General features: G+C 44.6%; 1 protein-coding gene across 4 annotated transcripts in view; it reads left to right on the top strand.

Moving 5' to 3' along the window:
- The first annotated feature begins 9,927 nt into the window (after positions 1 to 9,927).
- PPP4R3B (protein phosphatase 4 regulatory subunit 3B) overlaps positions 9,928 to 19,633 on the top strand; it is a 66,709-nt gene continuing 57,003 nt past the window's right edge. For 2 of the 4 annotated variants that reach the window (XM_006122139.4, XM_006122136.4), the window contains exons 1-2: positions 9,931 to 10,346; positions 11,445 to 11,500. In XM_006122139.4, coding sequence (XP_006122201.1) covers positions 10,205 to 10,346; positions 11,445 to 11,500 — 198 coding nt within the window. In that variant the 5' untranslated portion in view covers positions 9,931 to 10,204. Of the gene's footprint in view, positions 10,347 to 11,444; positions 11,501 to 19,633 lie in introns of all 4 variants that reach the window. The other 2 variants (XM_006122137.4, XM_006122138.4) reach the window with 2 other exon arrangements.

The raw sequence follows: 19,633 nt of genomic DNA, 5'->3' as shown, positions 1-19,633 counted from the left end.
ACATTTATCAATAACAGCATTTTAGTAGCATTAAGTCAGCCAGGCAAATAAGAGAACTTGGAGCGCTTGTGGCAAATCCACCATACACTTTTTTTTTTTTTAAGGACAAAGTCACTCTCTGCACATACCCCAACATTCTCCACAAAATTCATTCCTCTTTCCATAGCAATGTACCCATCCACTTTCCTTCCCAAAACCATGTGCTAACAACTTCATATCCACATGCACACACTTGACATGCATGAGGCACTCTTATTTTTATCTCAATAGAACAAAATCCTTCAGAGGCTTTCACATTGTATATCGGATTGAATCCAATTATGTTACCAGCAAAGAAATCTTAATGCCACTGTTAACATACACTCCGTGAGAGAGTGGTATTTACGTCTATAGTATGCTTTCATAAAATCCCTCTTAAAGATATTTTAAAGCTGCCACATGGCCCTCTGAACACTTTTGCACAACACTACACTCTCACTCAGAGACTGCTGTCTGAAATAGGGAAAACCCAAGCAGTACTTTCCATAGCCTTTGTACCAGATCTAAAATCCTACCTCTTTAACGCATACTCCTTTAGAGTCACATACAGTAGATCATCCACAAAGACATCTCTCGAAGGAGAAAAGGAGGAGGTTACTCACCAGTGTAGTAACTGATGTTCTTTGAGATGAGTGGCCCTATAGGTGCTTCACTATCCACCCTCTTCTTTACTTTGGTGTTTCATGTGGTCTCCATTGTAGGGAAGGAACTATGAAGACAGGCCACACTTGTAATGTTGAGACCCTGGCAGCCCGCAAGGACTCTACTCTAAAAATCTCCAAATGACAGTGCAGGGGCACACCGACACCTACAGTGTAGCACCCACAGGACCACTCATCTTCTTGTAACACCCTTTTAAAAGCTGCTGTCATGTCCCCTCTCAGTCGTCTTCTGTTTTCTAAACCAAACTCAATTCTTTCAGTTTTCCTTCATAGGTCATGTTTTCTAGACCTTTAATCATTTTTCTCTCTTCTCTGGACCTTCTCCACTCTTTCCACATCTTTCCTGAAATGTGGTGCCCAGAATTACACAATACTTAAGCTGAGGCCTCATCAGTGCAGAGTAGAGGAGAAGAATGACTTCTCATGTCTTACTCACAATAGCCCTGTTAATGTATCCCAGAATGTTTCTTAGTGTTTTTGAACAACAGTGTGTCACTGTTGATTCATGTTTAGTTTATGATCCACTATGACTCCCAGATCGTTTTCTGCAGTACTCCTTTCTAGACAATCACTTCTCATTTTGTATGTATGAAACTGACTGTTCTTTCCTAGGTGCAGTACTTTGCATTTGTCCTTATTGAACTTCATCCTATTTACTTCAGACCATTTCTCCAGTTTGTCCTCATTTTGAATTATGATCCCATCCTCCAAAGCACTTGCAACTCAGGTTGGTTTGATAAAATTTGTTCTTGACAAATCCATGCTGGCTGTTATCACCTTAATATCTTCCAGATGTTTGCAGATGGATTTCTTAATTATTTGTCCATTATCTTTCTTGGCACAGAAGTTAAGTTGGTTGGTCTGTAGTTTCCTGGGTTGTTCTTATTTTCTTTTTTACAGATGGGCACTGTATTTGCCCTTTCCGAATTCTTCTGGAATCTCTTCTGTCTTCCATGACTTTCCAAAGATGATGGCTAATAACTCAGATACATTCTCAATAAACTCCTTGCATATCCTAGGATGCATTTCATTAGGCCTTGTGGATTGAAGACATCTAAAGTAATTTTTAATTTTTTCTTTTCCTATTTTAACTTCTGAACCTACCCAATTTTCACTGTCATTTACTATTGTAGCAGAACTCCGGCTGTGCCTGTGGGTCCTGCATTTCTGGAGGATAGTATTCAGCTTCAGAGGTTCACTGTGTCCCATCGGATGACCTCTTTCTCTTTACTAGAGGCAGGGTTCACAGCCTACTGAGCCATACTCATTACAGGCTAGTCCCTCTGTAGTCCTGATCTCCTTATCAAGGAACAGACTGTAGTTGTATGGGGAAGGTTGGGGAGAACCTGGGTCTACCCACTCCTTTTAGTTCTGGCCCAGGAAGCTTAAGGCAGAAGCAACAGATGGGGTTTGTTCTACTCCCCATCTGGCAACTACTTCCCTGGGCCACTTCCCCAAATAATTCCTCCTAGTATTTTTCCTCTGGTACCTGAGCAACTTATCTTGCTCCTCCAATACACTCTACCTGATTTGCAACTCCTAGCTCTCACCCAGACTCCTCTCACTCTCAGAACCTTGGCTCCTTCCTTCCTCCCCACGTGCCCCAGGACCCAGTCTCAACTGGTTCTTGATTAGCCCCAGGTGGACTGATTAGCCTGATTCCCTGATTAGCTCTAAAAGGCTTCTAATTATCTCCAGGTATTCTAACAGGCCTGATTGTCCAGACTTTTCTGGAAAGTTCTTTCTAGTTCAAGGCCAGCCCGGGACAATTTACTCGGGGAATCTAGGGCTAACTTATATCCCTTTGAGTGCTCTTCTATAGCTATCTGACCTGACCCTGTAGTAGTGCTATATTAAGCTTTCAGTTGCGACCATCCTTGGTGAAAATGAACACAAAGTCATTAAGCACCTTTGCTATTTCCACATTTCCTACTATTTTTCCCTATACATTAAGAAATGGGCCCACCCTGTCCTTGGTCTTCCTCTTGCTTCCAATATATTTGTACAGTGTTCTTTTGTTACCCTTTATGTCTCTAGCTAAATTGAGCTCTTTTTGTGCTATCATGAAGATATACAAAGAACTTCTCATGTGAGTCAGAATAGAGGAGACATTAGTCTCACAAATGAAATCAAGTAACATGTTTTCCATTTTAGATTCTGTCTCTTTCCTGAGCCTGATTCATTTGGTACATAGCAAACAGTAAAACAACTTAAGAGAGCAATAAGCAGAACAATCATAATGTCCCATCCTCCCTTCCCTAAAATTAAAAGCATTGATCTATTTTGGGAACACTACTTGGAGTGCCTTCTTGCCAAAGGATGTTTCTGTGGAGAAGCTAAGGTCAATCCAGCTGTGTTTGTTAGTGTCGATTGATGGCCAAGTGGCAGCTTACTTAGACTTCCACTGTGATGGCTGCCACCCTTTCTGCCCAAGAGATCCCCAATGGATAGTGTTGAGGGGACTCTGATCCTTCTTGGAATAGGCTTGTTTGCAATGGAAAATGTTACAACGACTCTGCTACTTAGCAGTGGACAATTAGCAGTGGACAATTTGGATGCTTTCAGGGCCAGATCTGAGGGAGGAAATCTGTTTTTTCTGAATTGATCCAAAGTGGGGGCCCTTATTATGCAAGAGCAGCAGGACATGAAGAGCTTTCTTTGCAGATGACATGACTTTAACTCTAGGGAAAACTGAATTTTTTTGACAAAACATCATCTGGCTGCTAGAGACTGCAGCCATGTCTATACGGTATACTTCAGTTAACTCAAGGTACATTGGCATTTAGCTATCATAGTTTGTATATCGCTTGGGCATGTGAATACTTGGCTACTTGCACTGGTGATATGTCTGCTCACCAACAGTGCTTGTGTTAATGTAAAGTATGATGAACTTGGTGTGCCACACACCACTATCCAGCACGATGCATTTGGGGACACGTTTTATGAGATGGTAACAACTTGCCCAAGGATTTCTGAGAGCTGGGGGTCAAGTTACCAGCATGCAACTTCTGCATTCTTATTTAAAAATACCACAGTCCTTCATGACACTTTTTGTTCTCTGCCATCTGACTCAAACACAAAGCCCAGAGAGCTCCATACTCTTCTCATTAATGTTGCAAATACAGGACATATGATTCTTCTGAGTGAGTATGCAGACTTTCAGGAAGTACTGCAGTACGGGACATCACAATGAGAGAGACATGTCATGGATATCTGTGAGCACAATTTGTTGAGGGACACAATGGAGAAAAAATATCCAGGATGCTGTTGGTGGTCAGAGCATTTGCAGAGCAGTGGGATGTTTATGGGGCTGAGAAACAAGCACTGACTGGTGGGATTGTGTCACAGTGTGAGGTTGGAACAGTGAACAGTGGCTGCAGAATTTTTGTATGTGAAAAGGCTACATTCCTGAATCTGTGTGCCACTCTCTTGCTGGCCCTCCAGCACCAGAATGAGAGCTGCATTGACAGTGGAGAAGCGAGTGGTAATTGCACTCTGGCAGCCTGCAATACCAGATGACTAATGGTCAATGGGAAATCATTTTGTAACTGGAAAATCCACAGTGGGGCCCCTAGCCATGCAAATGTATAGGGCTATTAATTGTCTCCTGTGGCATGGGACTGGTTTTTGACATGATGCAGGAAATAGTGGATGGATTTGTAGCGCTGTGGTTCACCAAGTGCTGTGGGCAACAGATGTCACTTGCCCACAGAGTACATCAACAGAAAGTGCTATTTTTCTATTGTTCTGCAACCAGCGGTGGATCACAGTAGGTAGTTCACCAATATCAGAGTGACTGGTCAGAAACAGGGATGTTAAATATTGACTAATTGACTAATCAAATAGTCAATGCATTTTGCATTGACTATTCGATTAGTCGATAGGGTGCCTCTGCCTTTGAAATGTAGCATCAACCCTAGGGCTGTTGCTACACTTCAAAGGCAAAAGTGCTGTATAGAGCCCAGGTCAGTTGGGGACTGCCCCACTGACCCTGGGCTCCATGCGGAACTGCTGCTTTGAAACGCTGTGGGGAGCATGACACCAGTCTCCCTGCAGTATTTCAAAATGGCAGCGCTGCACAGAGCCTGGGCTCCACATGGTGCTGCTGCTTTGAAACGCTATGTGCAGCCTAGGGGTACCCCAGCTGGCCCCGAGCTGCACGTGGCATTTTAAAGTGGCAGCATCGTATAGAGCTTGGAGTCTGACTCCAAATGGTGTTGCCACTTTGATGTACTCCCTCCTCTCCTCCATCCCCTTACAGCCTCTTTCTGATAGAGGCAGCAAGGGCAGGGGAGAAGTGACTCGTCAACTAGTCTGTCAACTTTCTGATAAGTATTTGCTTAGCGGATAGTCGACTACTCCTTCACATCCCCAGTCAGAGAAGGTGCATGATGTTCTCATGTTTAAGAACACACGACTGTTTAGGAAGCTGCAAGCTGTTTCCTGACTAGTGACTGGTGATTTGGAAGTGCCAGTTGTGATCCTGAGTGCAGAATGACAGCTGTACATGCTTTTGGTTGGTTGAAGGGACACTGGCAGAGTTTACTTTCTAGATTGGGATATTTTTTCCCAGTGATAGCCAATAATTATAGCTGCCTTTTGTCACCTGTATAATTTCTGAGACACAAAACGGGAGAAAACTGGCATTAGACTGAGGACAGAGATGCAGCCATCTCTCTAAATTTTGAAAAGCCAGATTTAAGAGACCAATATGGAGCTGTGTGTTTAAGGTTGTTTTTCAAAGTCATCTACAGTAATATTCTCTCTTGGTGTATGTCTTCTATCACCAAGTAATGTACATTTTGGGTGTGGCCTGATATCCATTCATTTGTGCTGCCTGCAAATTAGAAATACTGCTGGGCCTGAGGCTTTACCTACCACTATGAATTAGGTGGTTCTTTGTTGTACATTTCTAAATAGGGCTGGGTGCTTTCCTGATTGTTCTGAATTCTGTGGTGCTTCATGTGCATTTATAAATACTGTTTGATTTCTTTGCTTGCACATTGTGTTCCATAACATTTGTTGTGAACTAATAAAGGTACTTTGATTATCCAAAAATACAACTTTGAGTACAAAAATTCAGTGCTCGAAATCAAAGTGCAAATAAACGCAAGCATACAATATTATACAAACTTAACATAATAGGATGAAATGTTTTAAATTTTATTGAAAAATAAGTACACATTAATGTCCATTTGTTTCAACAAAAAGGTAGTTCAGTTATGGTTACAGACACTAAACTGTGATTTGTAGCTGTAGCTTTGCTTGATGAGGAGATGAGTGGTAGGAATAAGGATGTGGTTTGGGTTGGGTGGAGCAGCAACTGTGGAATTCTCCAGGGAGTGTATAGGCTGATTCCAGGATTTTTTGACCAGTGGGTTTACCAGGATCTGTACCATTTAGATTTGCTGCCTGAGAAGACCCTTTAGATCCTGATGCAGTTCACATTCCTTGTCCTACTGAGACCCCCCCAAGCCTGTTGCTGGCCCTCTTTGTTTTTTGGCATGTTTTGATAATGGTGGCCCTTCAAACAATCTATTCATTGTCCAAAGCAGGCTTATAAGATCTCACCAAATATGTCCTCTGTAGTTGTCATCTTTCTCCTCATCGTGATCAGGTGCCCTTTAACAATGGAGGAGGCACCTAAGACCTGACTCCAGAAGCTACTGATAAAAACAGTTCCCTCCTACCATGCTGGCACTGTCCATGATCTTGGTGGTATTAACATTTGGTACCAACAGTGACCTCGACACCGGCACCTTCAGCACTTTCCACAGGATCAGCAGCACCAACAATAGCACAGGTGTCAGCTTTGCCTCCACCACTTCAGGCAGTGAGTTGATACCAGTCCTTCCCACAGTACTGAAAGGATAGCTGATGCCTATGCTGGCACTGATCTCTACATCTACACCCCTAGCACTGACTAGTGTGTCACTGGTGCCAGGGCTAGTCTGAGACCTCAGAGTCATGAGACTCATCAGGAGCTGCCAGCAGAGAACAAGCTCTGTTTTTAGTAGCTTACTCCTTCCCCATGAGGCATTGGCTGGCATAGCCATAAACCTGCACTTGAGGACAAATGGGCATTGCAGCAATTGCTGTGGGGAAGCAGCTCAGAGTCTGGGCATCAAGGCTGAAGAGATGAGTGAGGAGGTTGATCCCACGGTGAATGTTCTTGCCCTCTCAGGTCCTTCTCATTTCACACTTCCTATCACCCGAGACAAATGCCAGCTTCCCTGCCATCCAGTGCCCAGAATAATGAGTGGTATTATATTATGTTCTCCGAGGGGTGTGAACATTTATACTTTTACATGCTTCCTCATTCCCTTATTGTGGACCCAGGTAATCAGCATGAATGACAAGGTTTTCAGGGGAGCTCCCTAAAAAATGGGGGACTGTTTGGAGGACTATTTTATTTCACATGCCTGCTGCTACATATGTCCAACCAACAGGTTGTTGTACAACTCCTCTGTGGCAATGACCAAGTTTACAGAGCTGCTCCCGTCAGACTGACTAGTTGAATTTTTTGCTTAGGTTGAGAAAGGGAAGCTAATCTGCACTTCCCTACAGACCACTCTGGGTGGTGCTGATGCCACTAGAGTCATGGCTACAAGTAGAGCCATGAGGGGGGCTCCTGGCTCCATGTCTCTGCTCTTCCCCATGAAGTCCAGCAGACCAAATAGCACCTTCTCTTTGAGGGTGTAACTCTGTTTTCAGGGGAAAAAAACAGATAAGAGGCTATGTAGTCCTGCACACGCAACGGAGGCAATTCAGACCTCAACCTCTACCATGGTGTTACCAACAGCGCTGACAGGACAGCTCCCCAGAGAAGGAACAGGAGTGGCAGAAAGAGGCCACACCCATCCTCTGGCCATTCTAAACCACCTGGCCCTAAATAGACCTTTTGAAGGTACGGTCAAGGATGGCATACAAGCTCACCAACTGGATCCGCCTTGCCTTACCTTCTCCTCCAAACTATCCTCTTTCTATGAGGTATGGTCCCATATCACCTTGGATTGCAAGGTGCTCCACATAGTAGAGAGGGGAATACACTATCCAATTATTTTCCCTCCCACCCTCCTTCCCTGGCCCTATCCAGGGACCTTTTTCACAAAGAACTCCTTACCCAGGTGGTGCAGTTGCTCTTAGCAATATGGTCTGTGGAGGCAGTTCCACTGGAACATGGGGGCAGGGTTTTTTATTCCCAGTACTTTCTAATACCGAAGACCTGTGAGAAGAACTCAACAAGTTTGTAAGTAAACTCAAATTCTGCATGGTCTCTTTGGCCTCCAATGTCCTCTCTCTGGATATAGCAGACTGATAAGCCACCCTGAACTTGATGGATACATATCTCCATATTGCAATCATTCAGCCCCCCAGAACTACCTCAGGTTTGTGGTAAATGGTATCCATTACCAGTTTTCAGTCCTCCTGACTGGCCTGTTAGCTGCACCTCACAGCTTCACCGAGTGCATGCTTGTGGTCCCTGCATTTCTACACAGGCATCAGCTACAGGTGTTTCTGTACCTCAACAACTGGCTGATTAGGAGTTGCTCCAAGTCTCAGGTAGAGGCCCAACTCAAATTAATCACAGAGACGTTTGACAGCCTGTGTCAGGATTTCCTTCTTGTTTTCATCAAACCAGTCTTAGTGCTGATGCGTGGATTATCCTGTAGTTTCAGCATATGCACTGTGAATTATACTGGTGATGTTATAAGGTAAATAGGAGTTTCTCAGGCAGGTGTTGCTGGAACATCTCACATCTGGGTTGGTCTTGAAGTGGTTTGACTTACCAGTTTTGTTTAGCTTTTGGGTGTTTGCAGTGTGGTGGAGTGAGCTACAGATACATGGTTGAGTTTACTAATCAATGGTCTGCCCCAACAGTGTGATCTGTACCTCTTATGGCTCTTGTTATATAGACACTAGCATGGTTTTGAGCTCTGACTATAACACAGTCGAGAAGGTGCCAATGCTTGGACCAAAGAGATTTCCAGGTGTTCTTAAATAGGATATTCTGCCTAAAGATGGTATTTGTGATGAGCAGGTTGTACTCCACACATTTCCTGAGGAGGGGAATATCATTGGGATTTATATTTCCCACCTCCTCTTTGCCTATTATGTGCTTCAGAGTTGGGAGTCCTGGCAGACTTATCCCAGGAGGATGAGCTTGTCTGCTTTAGGTGTGGTTGTGAGGACTTCATCAAGAGTTCATTAAAACTGCTCCTTCTTTTCTTCCTCATTGAGTCTATGCATTGATGACTGTGGCATATTGCTTGTTGCTGAGCTTGAGCCAGAGTCAGGAAGCATTCATTGATCCCTATATGAAGTTCCAAAAGCTGACTGGCAATCTTGCTTTTGATTACAAAGACAATTCCATGAATGTCTCTCTCCTTGGCTGACTTTTCTTTCTAAAAGAAAGTGTAGCCATTACCATCCTTTTAATTGGCCTTCAGTGGCCTGACAGGTCTAACTAAGAGCTGCAATGTCAGTGTTGAATCTTGCCAGTTGTCTGGCAGTTAAGGAAGTAGTTTCTAGGCATTTGCTGGGATAAGCGTCGGTAAGGGTGCAGACATTCCAGGTGGTGAAATTTATTGCCTTTATATATATCCTATTTTGGCCATGGAGTTGTGATCCCACCGGATGTGTCAATCCAGTCAGAAGAGTGCAAGAGAGCCTAAGTTTGGGGCTTTTTCTTTTTGTAGCCCTCTCATTTGGAGTGATTGGAGGGAATAAAAAACAAGTCTGATCAGTCACAGTTGCTGCTGGCAAAATGCACTTCTGTCTCATTCAAGCACAAAGTGCCTGCCACCTGTGTGTGGATTTATGACTAAAGACTCCCAGAGATCATGCCTCCTGTCTTTGTTGTCACTTACAGTTGGGGTGTTTCAGGGGCTGTTGTTAGGTTCTAGCGGGGTCCATGCTTATGGGGTGTCCCGTGGGCCCTGGAGTGGATAATGGTGGGCTCAGTGGCTGCTGGGCAGTAGCAGGATTGTGATTGCAGCGTGCTCATGGGTGCTGAGAGCCACTGAACCAGACTGCAAACCCCATGTGTTGGAAACCACTTCCAGCCAGAGCGTGCTCCGCTTCTAAGGACCCTGGGCAGGAGGTGGGAGAGGGGCGCTGAGGTCACAGGGGGAGGGTGCCATAGTGTGTAAGCCGGCGGGAGGCGGCCTCAGGGCGGGGACACACAAGCCCGCCCCCTCCGTCCTTGCAGCAGCGCGCGTGGGCTCTCGGCCGCCGTAGCCCCTGCTAGTGGAGCCCGTGGCACGCGCTGCTGAAAGGAAGAGAAAGGCAGGAGAGTCGGGTTACAAGATGGCGGCCGCGCTGTGGTAGCTGCTGAGGCGGCGGCGCGGAGTGAGAGGGACCGAGCTGGGGGCTCAACTTTCCCCTCTCGCTTGCAGGGAGCCATGAAAAGCGGCGTGTTAAAAACCCCGCGCTGCGCGTGAGCGACTGCCCGAGCCCGTGGAGGCGGTGAGCCAGCGCGGAGGCCCCCGGCGGGCTGCACCATGTCGGACACCCGGCGGCGGGTGAAGGTCTATACCCTCAATGAGGACCGGCAATGGGACGACAGGGGCACCGGACACGTCTCCTCCACCTACGTGGAGCGACTCAAGGGGATGTCGCTTCTAGTGCGGGCCGAGTCGGACGGTGAGAGCGGAGCCAGGAGCTGCGGGGAGGCCTAGGCCCTGCCGGGAAGGGGGCCCGCGGCTTGGCCCCCGTGGTGCTCTTCCAGCCTGGCCGGTCACTGCCTTGGGCCGGGTGCTGGGACAAGGGGACTGGGGGAGGGGAGAGAATGTGACATCTCCCCGCGCGCAGCGCCCTGCAAACACGGACCCCACCAGTCTGCTGGTCTGGCCTTGCCTGGCCCGGCCAAAGCCCCAGACACTGATACGCTCTGGGCTTGTGTGAGGGAGTCTGCCCCGTTCCCTGAGAGGCAGCGTCTCTAGGGGGCTTTTTCCTCCTGCCTCCAAACTTTCCTCCTTCACTCGGTGAAGCCGAGTGTGGTCTGCACTGAAGTGACTCCAAATGCTTCCTTAACGTTATCACCCGTGACTGAGTCTGCCAGCCCTCACTTAGCCTTCCCCGAAAGTGGTTTTCTGGTCGTGCCGGGAATTTGTTTTTGTAAATTCTCTGTTTTGGAAAAGTGAAAGTCTTGCTGGTGGGTTTTTTAAATTGCGTGTTTAAGTTTCCATTGGGGGGAAAAAATAAGGAAAAAAAGTGGCAACTTTGTCAGCCGACAGGTGCTAATGTGCTAAATAAACCTTATGACTCTGAGGCCTGGTATAGATTACTCCAGAACTGTTGCCAGGATACATATGTTACTTACACAAAATAAAGTCTTTGGGTTTATAGGGTCTAGATCATTCACTTCTGAAGGGCATCTCAAGGAGATATGAGCAAAAAATGCAAAAAAAATGCAAGTAAATTTTTTTCTTAAACTGCTAGTTATAATTTATTGTTAGTATTGATTTATAAAACGTTCCTCATAATTGTATAATATAGCAGAAAAATAGCAATACCCAGACCATTGAGTTTAAATGAAATTTTGTTTTAAATTTGTCTGTGGTGGACTTCTTCAGAAGGTGTAGGGATTTCCATTAAAATGCAAATATTTTTCTTAGACTTGCTAGATGATGTGGATTAATTAGAATTTAATGTGTTTATGGGCACATGGCCAGTTATAACAGCCATGGAGATGTCTGTTTAATTAAACTTCCTAAAAGTAACTCCTTATCACCTTTTCAGGTTCTCTATTGTTGGAATCAAAGATAAATCCAAACACTGCATATCAAAAACAGCAGGTAAGTATCAGCTTCTTTTGTCATATTATTTGACACTGAATTTGGCACAAAATTAGTGCCAATTTACAGAAAAAGGTGATGGTACAGATTTGCTCATGTTTCTTTTTTGTGCATACTGAAAAATTGTACTTATCTTAAATTATAGCAATAATATGTTTGATGAAAGGTGCCATGAATGGAAGTATACTTAAATATGGAGTATACATATAATTCCGTATTATTTTCACAACCCAATATTGACTTATGCAACTATTTTAAACAAGAAAATAAAACCTTCACCAGTAGTGTTTCTGCATGCTGATTATTTCTTTAGTTCTTTTTCTGAAAATGACATCAAGGAATCCATCTCTAAAGTGTGGCTTTTTTATTATTATTCAAGCCCACCTGCTAGCCTAAACCAACTGAGCTGACTAACCAGCATTAAATGCAATTGAAACCACCACATCTTTAGGACATGACTTCTGTAAATCAAAAGAATAAAACAGTTTGGCACTGTGTTTACCATTTTGTTGACCTTCTAGTAATCCATTAAAAATAGTGATGTACTGTGTCTCTTTTGCTTTTATTACCTATCCTTTTCCTTCTATTACTGTCCTTTTTTTTTCCTGTAACATTCTTTTCTTATGTTGTCCTCATTGGTTTTCTGCAACATTTCTTTTTCCATCCACTCCCTTTTTCCTCTGCACTAGATACTCTACATTTTTTATCCAAGTTATCATATTAGTACGTATTACCATATTTTTTTAGTAATTCTCATCAGTAATACTTCCTACCCTTGGCACAAAAGACAGCCTGAGGTTTTCTAATTAATATAAAAATATGTGATTATGGAGTACTATTGCAAGAGAACTTGAATAAACAGGTTTTCAGTTAGTTCTGAATTCCGTAAGAGTATTGATCAACATTATTTGATCTGGCAGTGAGTTCTATAGTCTTGGCTCCAGGTCTCATGAAGATTCTACATCTCCCGTGGTCACAAGTTTCTACCTACTTGGTATTGGTTTAGTTGCTCCAATGGAGTAGAGAGAGAGTTTTGAAAATCAAGGTAGGATTGGGCAGGATTTTGTTCAGTAGAGAGCATGCACAGAGAATTCCTTCTAAATGCAATATTGAATGCAGATTGTTTCTGAACAGGTGCGTTGACTTGTTTTGAATTCTCTTTAAGATTTCATATTGCTGTCTCTTATTATTCCATATACAATCAATAGGAAAGTTCCTAGTGGACTTCATGGACTCTGGTTCTGTTCATTCTTTCGTGAATAATTTTTTTCTTAAGATGAGGTGAGGGTTTGTCTGTTTTGCTTGGTTTTTTGTTTTGTTTTTAGGAGCAGGACTTTTTGGATTGCTGAGAGGAGTTCATGATGATTATTCTTGCTATGATGGATGGAGGCTTGCACGGATACAAACTTAATATCCACATCTGCAAAAATGATCTGCGGATAGCCGCATGCACATCTGGAGATGTGGATATTTGCAGGGCTCTAATAATGGATAAGGTTTTGGAAGATGAAGACTTCACAATGCTGTCTAAAGATGGTCAGATTCTGTGTTCATTTAATCTTCTCTGGAAGTTTGCTCCATAGCCAGATTCCTTTTGGCCAACAGTGTTATAGAGGAGTGTTTCTCAACCAGCGGTACGAGTACCTTTAGGGGTACATGAACACAACTGAAATTTGGAGAAAACTGAATTTTTGTGTTAAGTTTTATAGCGCTTTATTATATTTGTACTTTTTACACCAAAAAATTTCATTGCCTGCCCTACTATGATTAAGTTGTTTAAACAACTGTGATGCAATGGTAGGAGAAAAAATGTGTCTGAAAACTGTAGGTACTGAGGCTACTTACAATTTTAAAAAAAGGGGGGGGTACTTATTTTTTTTAAAAAGGGGTACTTTATAAAAAAGGTTGAGAAACACTGTTATAGAGGTAGCAACAGGGGGTACAGGGGGGATGCCGGTGGCTCCATGGGAGCCAGTGTTTGTGCATATTGGCTCCCACAGAACAAACTCTACACACTCCCCATGTAAACATATTTTTACATCCCTGTTAAATATTGAGGGTTGCAATAGTCAAGTGTAGATGTTACAGAAACATGGCTCCCCGTAGCCAGATCAATAGGATCAGGCAAAATTTTTGGCCAGTCACCAGTGGAATTGGGTGGGGTTTTTTCCACTAGCTATTTAAGGGTACACTTGATCTTAGCCTTCAAGAGGACAGGAAGTGTCCTCATACTATAAATCACTATTGAGCACAGGTGCCTTCAACAATAAGATTATGGAGGAGCTTTCCTTTTCCCTTCTAGTGTACCAATTTTTTATCCAAATTTAACTTCAGCCAGGTGACTTACCAATAGGTGCTGATCTTTGCCAGGCTTTTAGAAAAGCCATGAGATGGTACAATTTACATTTTGCGTAATAACCTGCTATACATCTTTCAGTCTGTCAGTGGTTTTGTACGTTAGGTGGTTACCCTCCAACATTGGATGGAACAAAATTTTCTATTTGTGTGTTTCAGTTCTGTGAAATAATATCTTCTTCATAGGGATGTAATGGTATCGTCAATTAAGCAAAAGTTTATAGGTTAATGCTATAGACCACTGTGACAGCGCATTGGGGTTCCCCTGTCTCCTGCACTCCGAAATGGCACAAACAGACTGCACCAGCCGGTGGAATAGAGGAAGTTTATTGCCTCTCCAGGATACAGCACAGCACAGATGTAATCTGGTCACAGAGCTGGGCTAGGATGCCTCAGGCCCCCTTGAGATGGGGGGGACTGGGCCCCTAAACTCCAGCCCCTTTCCCTAGGCTGTCTCCTCCATGCTCCCAGACAGCAACTAACCAACACTCTTCCAGCCCTGCCCCCCCAGCCAGGGCAGCATTCCACCTTCCTTTGTCCCTCTCCATGGGGGGGTGGCTTGTCAGACAGGTTGAGACCTTCTTTGCATAATGACTCATGGCCTGTCCGTCTGGGCCGTGGTACCCACGGCAGCCAGTGGGGGTTACCCCAGAGCCAGCAGCATAGAAACCAGCCAGGTACCCCCACTACGTCACAACTACATGCATTCCTCCCCCCCCACCTCTTTCCAGTAAATTTTTTAGCAGGCTGGCCAGCAGTCCTGCTCAGTCCTGGCTTGCACTGGATTCTGGACCTACCCCTGCTGCAGCTCTGCGTTTAAAGTATGTTAGGAGCTAGGCGAGTGGGCAGGCAGCCCTGCTCAGTTCCAGCTCGTGCCGGGTCTGGGAACTCAGACAATGATTTTAAATGAAGAAAAACAAAGCTTATTTGTATTTTGACCTGAGCAGCACCTGGTAGGTCTTCTAGTATCTGTATATTTTAGTTTTCATATCTGGCTCCCATTACTGCAACATCAAAAAAATTCAGCCTTAAATATATTTATCTGACAATGCCTCTTGTGAGATAGGGATATACTATTTTTCTCCTTTCTGCAGATGAGGAACTTAGGTTACAGAGAGAATAAGTGATTTGCCTAGGCTCACACAGAAAATCAGTGGGAACTCACTCTAATAACATACCTAATAAATATGTTTGAGAAGAATTTTTGGATAAAGGAAAAACAGGGAAATATTGGCTGTTAATAATGAGCTTTGGGGGTTTTGTTGTAATCCAGTAGAACTGAGATAAACACTAGGCCTGCGTCTAGATTGGCATGATTTTCCGGAAATGCTTTTAACAGTAAAGTTTTCCGTTAAAAGCATTTTTGGAACAGAGCGTCTAGATTGGCCCTGACGCTTTTCCGCAAAAGCACTTTTTGCGGAAAAGCGTCCGTGCCAAGCTAGACGTGCTTTTCCGCAAAAAAGCCCCGATTGCCATTTTCGCGATTGGGGCTTTTTTGCGGAAAACAAATCTGAGCTGTCTACACTGGCCCTTTTGCGGAAAAGCTTTGCACAAAAGGAACTTGTGCCTGAATGGGAGCAGAATAGTATTTCCACAAGAAGCACTGATTTCTTACAGTAGGAAGTCAGTGCTTTTTTGGAAATTCAAGCGGCCAGTGTAGATAGCTGGCAAGTTTTTCTGGAAAAGCGGCTGACACAGCCTAGAAGTTTTAAGTAAATCTGCTAAATTTCTTCAAAACCTTCTTTTGAGGATGAGAGAATTTCTGTAACTTCTTGCCAGCGTGAACAGTGTGGAGTAGAGTGTGTACTATTTGATAAACTTGTACTTTATCATAGTTCACTTATTTCTATGAAGATATGCAGACGCGTTAGCTACAGTAATGTATCTGTTTTATTTCCGAGTTGGAAAGAATTGATTCTCCTTTTGGGAATTTAGTGCATACTTATTATTTTTCAGTACATTGACATGAGGGTCAAAATATTAAACTGCAAATTAAGTGATTTTGGGAACTTAGCTAATGTGTGTCATTTTAGACAGCATTTTGAAATGATTTCAGATTAAAACCATGCTTTTGTGTAAGTGTGTGTTTAAAAAAAATATATAAAAAATCACTTTTGGATTATTCTGGTAGCCTTTTTTTCCCATTATGATCTCTTATAGCAGGCCTGGGCAAAATACAACCCACGGGATGGTTCTGTCCAACCAAGCCACAGGATCTGGTTCATGGATGTAGCGGGGAGGCCCAGGCAGGTTCCCTCTTGCCCTGCCCCACCTGCATGCCACTCAGAAAAGTGGCTGCTGGGCTGTTTTTCTTTCAAAACTGAGAGCCGGGAAAGGCTTTTGGTGCTGCCCCTGCCCCCAGCACAATCCTATTAGCTGGCTTCTGGCTAGAAACCGGCCAGTGGAATCTTCCTGTTTGAATAACAGGCAGCACCAAGCTCCCTCCCCTCTGACTAGTAGTTGTTTACACATGCATGTGGCCCTGCAGCCTGTGTGGGGGCAGGGTAGGCAGGCAGGCTGCCCCAGAAACATGCTGGGCTGCTGGCTGGAAGTCACCCAGGTAAGTCTCCTGGGCACTCTTCCCCCCCTTACTTTTACACACACACACACACACACACACACACACACACACACACACACACACACACACACACACACCCTCCCCCCCCCCAAGCCCTCTGCTCTGCTCCTGCACCCATATACCCTTCTCACCTCCCAAACCCCTGCACCCTAGGTCACTGCCCTTTCCTGTCCTAGGTCACAACCCAAACCCTTACACTCCAGTCCAGTGCCCCAGGTCATGACCATCTCCTTCACCCAAACTCCTTCCCAAACCCTGCACCCAATCTCCATCTCAGACCCCGCATTAAATCCATTAATATCATGGAAGAGTGCGACCCTAGACCACTTACCAAATTCTTGGAGTGGTTCCCCATCAAAAATTATTGCCTACCCCTGCTTTAGATTCGAAGTGCCACATATGAATACTGTGCTAGTAAAACACATTAATTAAAATGTCAGAGGAGTAGCTGTGTTAGTCTGTATCTGCAAAAACAAGGAGTCCTGTGGCACCTTAGAGACTAAAAGATTTATTAGGGCATAAGTTTTTGTGGGTAAAACTTACTTCAGACCTCTTCATCTGATGAAGTGAATTTTACCCACAAAAGCTTATTCCGGGGTGGGTACCTAGAGGCTGCATCCAACCTTGGCTTGCCTTGATCTGGCCAACCTGGCTTGGGGTTCACCACCCAGCACTGGGGAGCCCACACTGGTGTTCCAGCCCCCCTGTTACCACACTGTGGGGCAGGAGCACACAGTCTACTAGCCTGGCCCCACTCCGCCTCTTGTGTGTGAGGGGAATGTTGGGAGTGTCTTTCTACTTCTTAGGAGCCACATCAGTGAGATGGGTTTTTTGTTGTTTTTTTCTCATTTGTGTGTGGCCCCCGACTGATTTTTTTTTTCTGTGGGTCAGCGGCCCCCAACCCAAAAAAGTTTCCCCACCCCTGGCTTATGCCCTAATATATCTTAGTTTCTAAGGTGCCACAGAACTCCTTGTTTTAGCAACTCAAGTTTTATTTCACAATGTGGCTGCTTTCATTAGAGCTAACTTGATATTAGTAATTTACGTGCAGATTACTCAATTAAATTCTGTATGAAAGATGTGTCCCAAATCAAGGTTAATCACATAGTGCATAGAGTAGAAAATTCTACACTGTTGATGCTGACATAGTTTGATTCCAGTCAGTCTGCATATTTCACATGATCTAAATTACTTTTTGTAAAGAGAAAATATCTTTAATTGTAATATTTCCTCTAAACTTTACATGGAAGAATTCTTTAAATTTTATTTTAAAACCATGTTTTACATATGGGCTGTGTCTACACTGGTCCACTTATTCCGGAAAATCAGCCGCCTTTCCGGAATAAGCTGCGAGCTGTCTACACTGGCCCTTGAATTTCCGGAAGAGCAACGATGCTCTACTGTACAAAATCAGCCGCTATTCCGGAAAAACTATTCTGCTCCCGCTCGGGCATAAGTCCTTACTCCGGAACACTGTTCCAGAAAAGGGCCAGTGTAGACAGCCCAGTAGTCTTTTCCGGAAAAAAACCCCGATCGCAAAAATGGCGATCGGGGCTCTTTTCTGGAAAAGCGCGTCTACATTGGCCACAGACGCTTTTCCGGAAAAAGGGCCTTTCCGGAAAAGCAGCCTGCCAATGTAGACGCTCCTTTTCCGGAAAAACTGAAAATGGAATAGTATTCCATTTTAAGCATTTCCAGAAATTCATGCCAGTGTAGACACAGCCATGTTGTTTCAGCAAAACAAGCATTGGGCCTTTTTAACTTACACCTTCAATTAAAAGGTATATGTTTGCTTACTGTAATTTGAAGATAACTTTTCTGCAGCATGTGTCTTAATGCAAACTTAGATATATCAACACCACAGATGCTGGTGTAACTATAGTGGGGGTAACATACTGCTAAATTTAATCTCACTCGTGCAGGTAATAATTGCAATGAAGACACGGACCGTGGCATTGGGTTGATACTTGAGTACCTACCAACAGTCCATGTCAGGCTTCTGCTTCAGTAGCTAGTCATGCTATACCCTATGCTGCCACACATTCACTACTGTTGTTATCTGAGTTGGCATTGATATGTCTACCTGTGCTACAATTATACCTTAATTTGTAGTACAGACATATCATTAGAGAGAGAGGCAGAAGGTTATATGTTTCTGTGGAGAAGGTGCGGGGTCTAGGATGGAGGTTGGGTGCAGAAGAGCACACAGGGCAAGGGACTGGGGTGCAGGACATGGTGTGAGGTCTAAGGGGGGCATTTGGGTGAAGGAGGGGGTTGTGACTTGGGTCAGAGGATTGGGATGTAGGGTCAGGAAGGAAGTATAGGTGCAGCAGAGGATTCTGGCTTGGAGGGGTGCAGTAGGGGGTACAGGGTCTTGAAAGGAGCTGTGACATGGGGCAGGAGGGTGCAGAGGGTTTGGATGGTGACCTGAGGAAGGTAGTGGGGGGGCACGGCAGGCTCTGGCTGGGAGGCACTTGCTGAAACATCTCCTGGCCTGCAGAACCTCGAGGCAGGCTGGGCTATCTGCCTGCTGCAGCCTGAGACTGCTTGAAAATGCAGGCTGTTCTCTCCCTCCCCCACTCTCCCCCATGTGGCTCTCACCTCTGGGAGCGGGGAGAAGCTTGCACTACCCACATCCCTTAAGCCAATCTCTCAGCTCCTATTGGTTTGTTATTTCTGGCCAATAGAATCTGAGGATTGGGCTGGAGGAAGGGAGATCACACGCAGCCTCTCCCTCCCTCCAGAGGACAGAGCCACGTGGAGCAGCCCTGCACTTAAAACAACGGCAGCTGTGTGCCTGAGGGTCACGGCAGAGTGGTCTGCAGGTTGGATCTGGTGGCTTGGAAAGTCGGATACGGCCCGCGAGAGGTATCTTGCCCACTCCGAACTAGAGGAAATGTCAGCTAGATAAATAATGACACATTTTTGAACTGCTTATACACAAACGCTAAACATCTAAATAATAAAATGGGTGCACTAGACTGCTTCGTATTAAACGAGGATATTGATATAATAGGCATCACAGAAACTTGGTGGAAAGGGAGCAGTCAATGGAATAGTCCTACCAGGGTGCAAAATATATCAGAAGAACAGAACAGGTCAAGCTAGTAGGGGAGTAGCACTTGAGTCTACCATCCTGTGCTCCAATTGCTGATTCCCTATCCCCATGGCCGCTCCAGAACCCATCCCACCTCCCT

The sequence above is a fragment of the Pelodiscus sinensis genome, chromosome 3, assembly GCF_049634645.1.
Source record: "Pelodiscus sinensis isolate JC-2024 chromosome 3, ASM4963464v1, whole genome shotgun sequence".
In the NCBI taxonomy this organism is placed as follows: domain Eukaryota; kingdom Metazoa; phylum Chordata; order Testudines; family Trionychidae; genus Pelodiscus; species Pelodiscus sinensis.
Note: the sequence above shows the minus strand (reverse complement) of the source record. Positions and strands in the feature narration are given on the sequence as shown.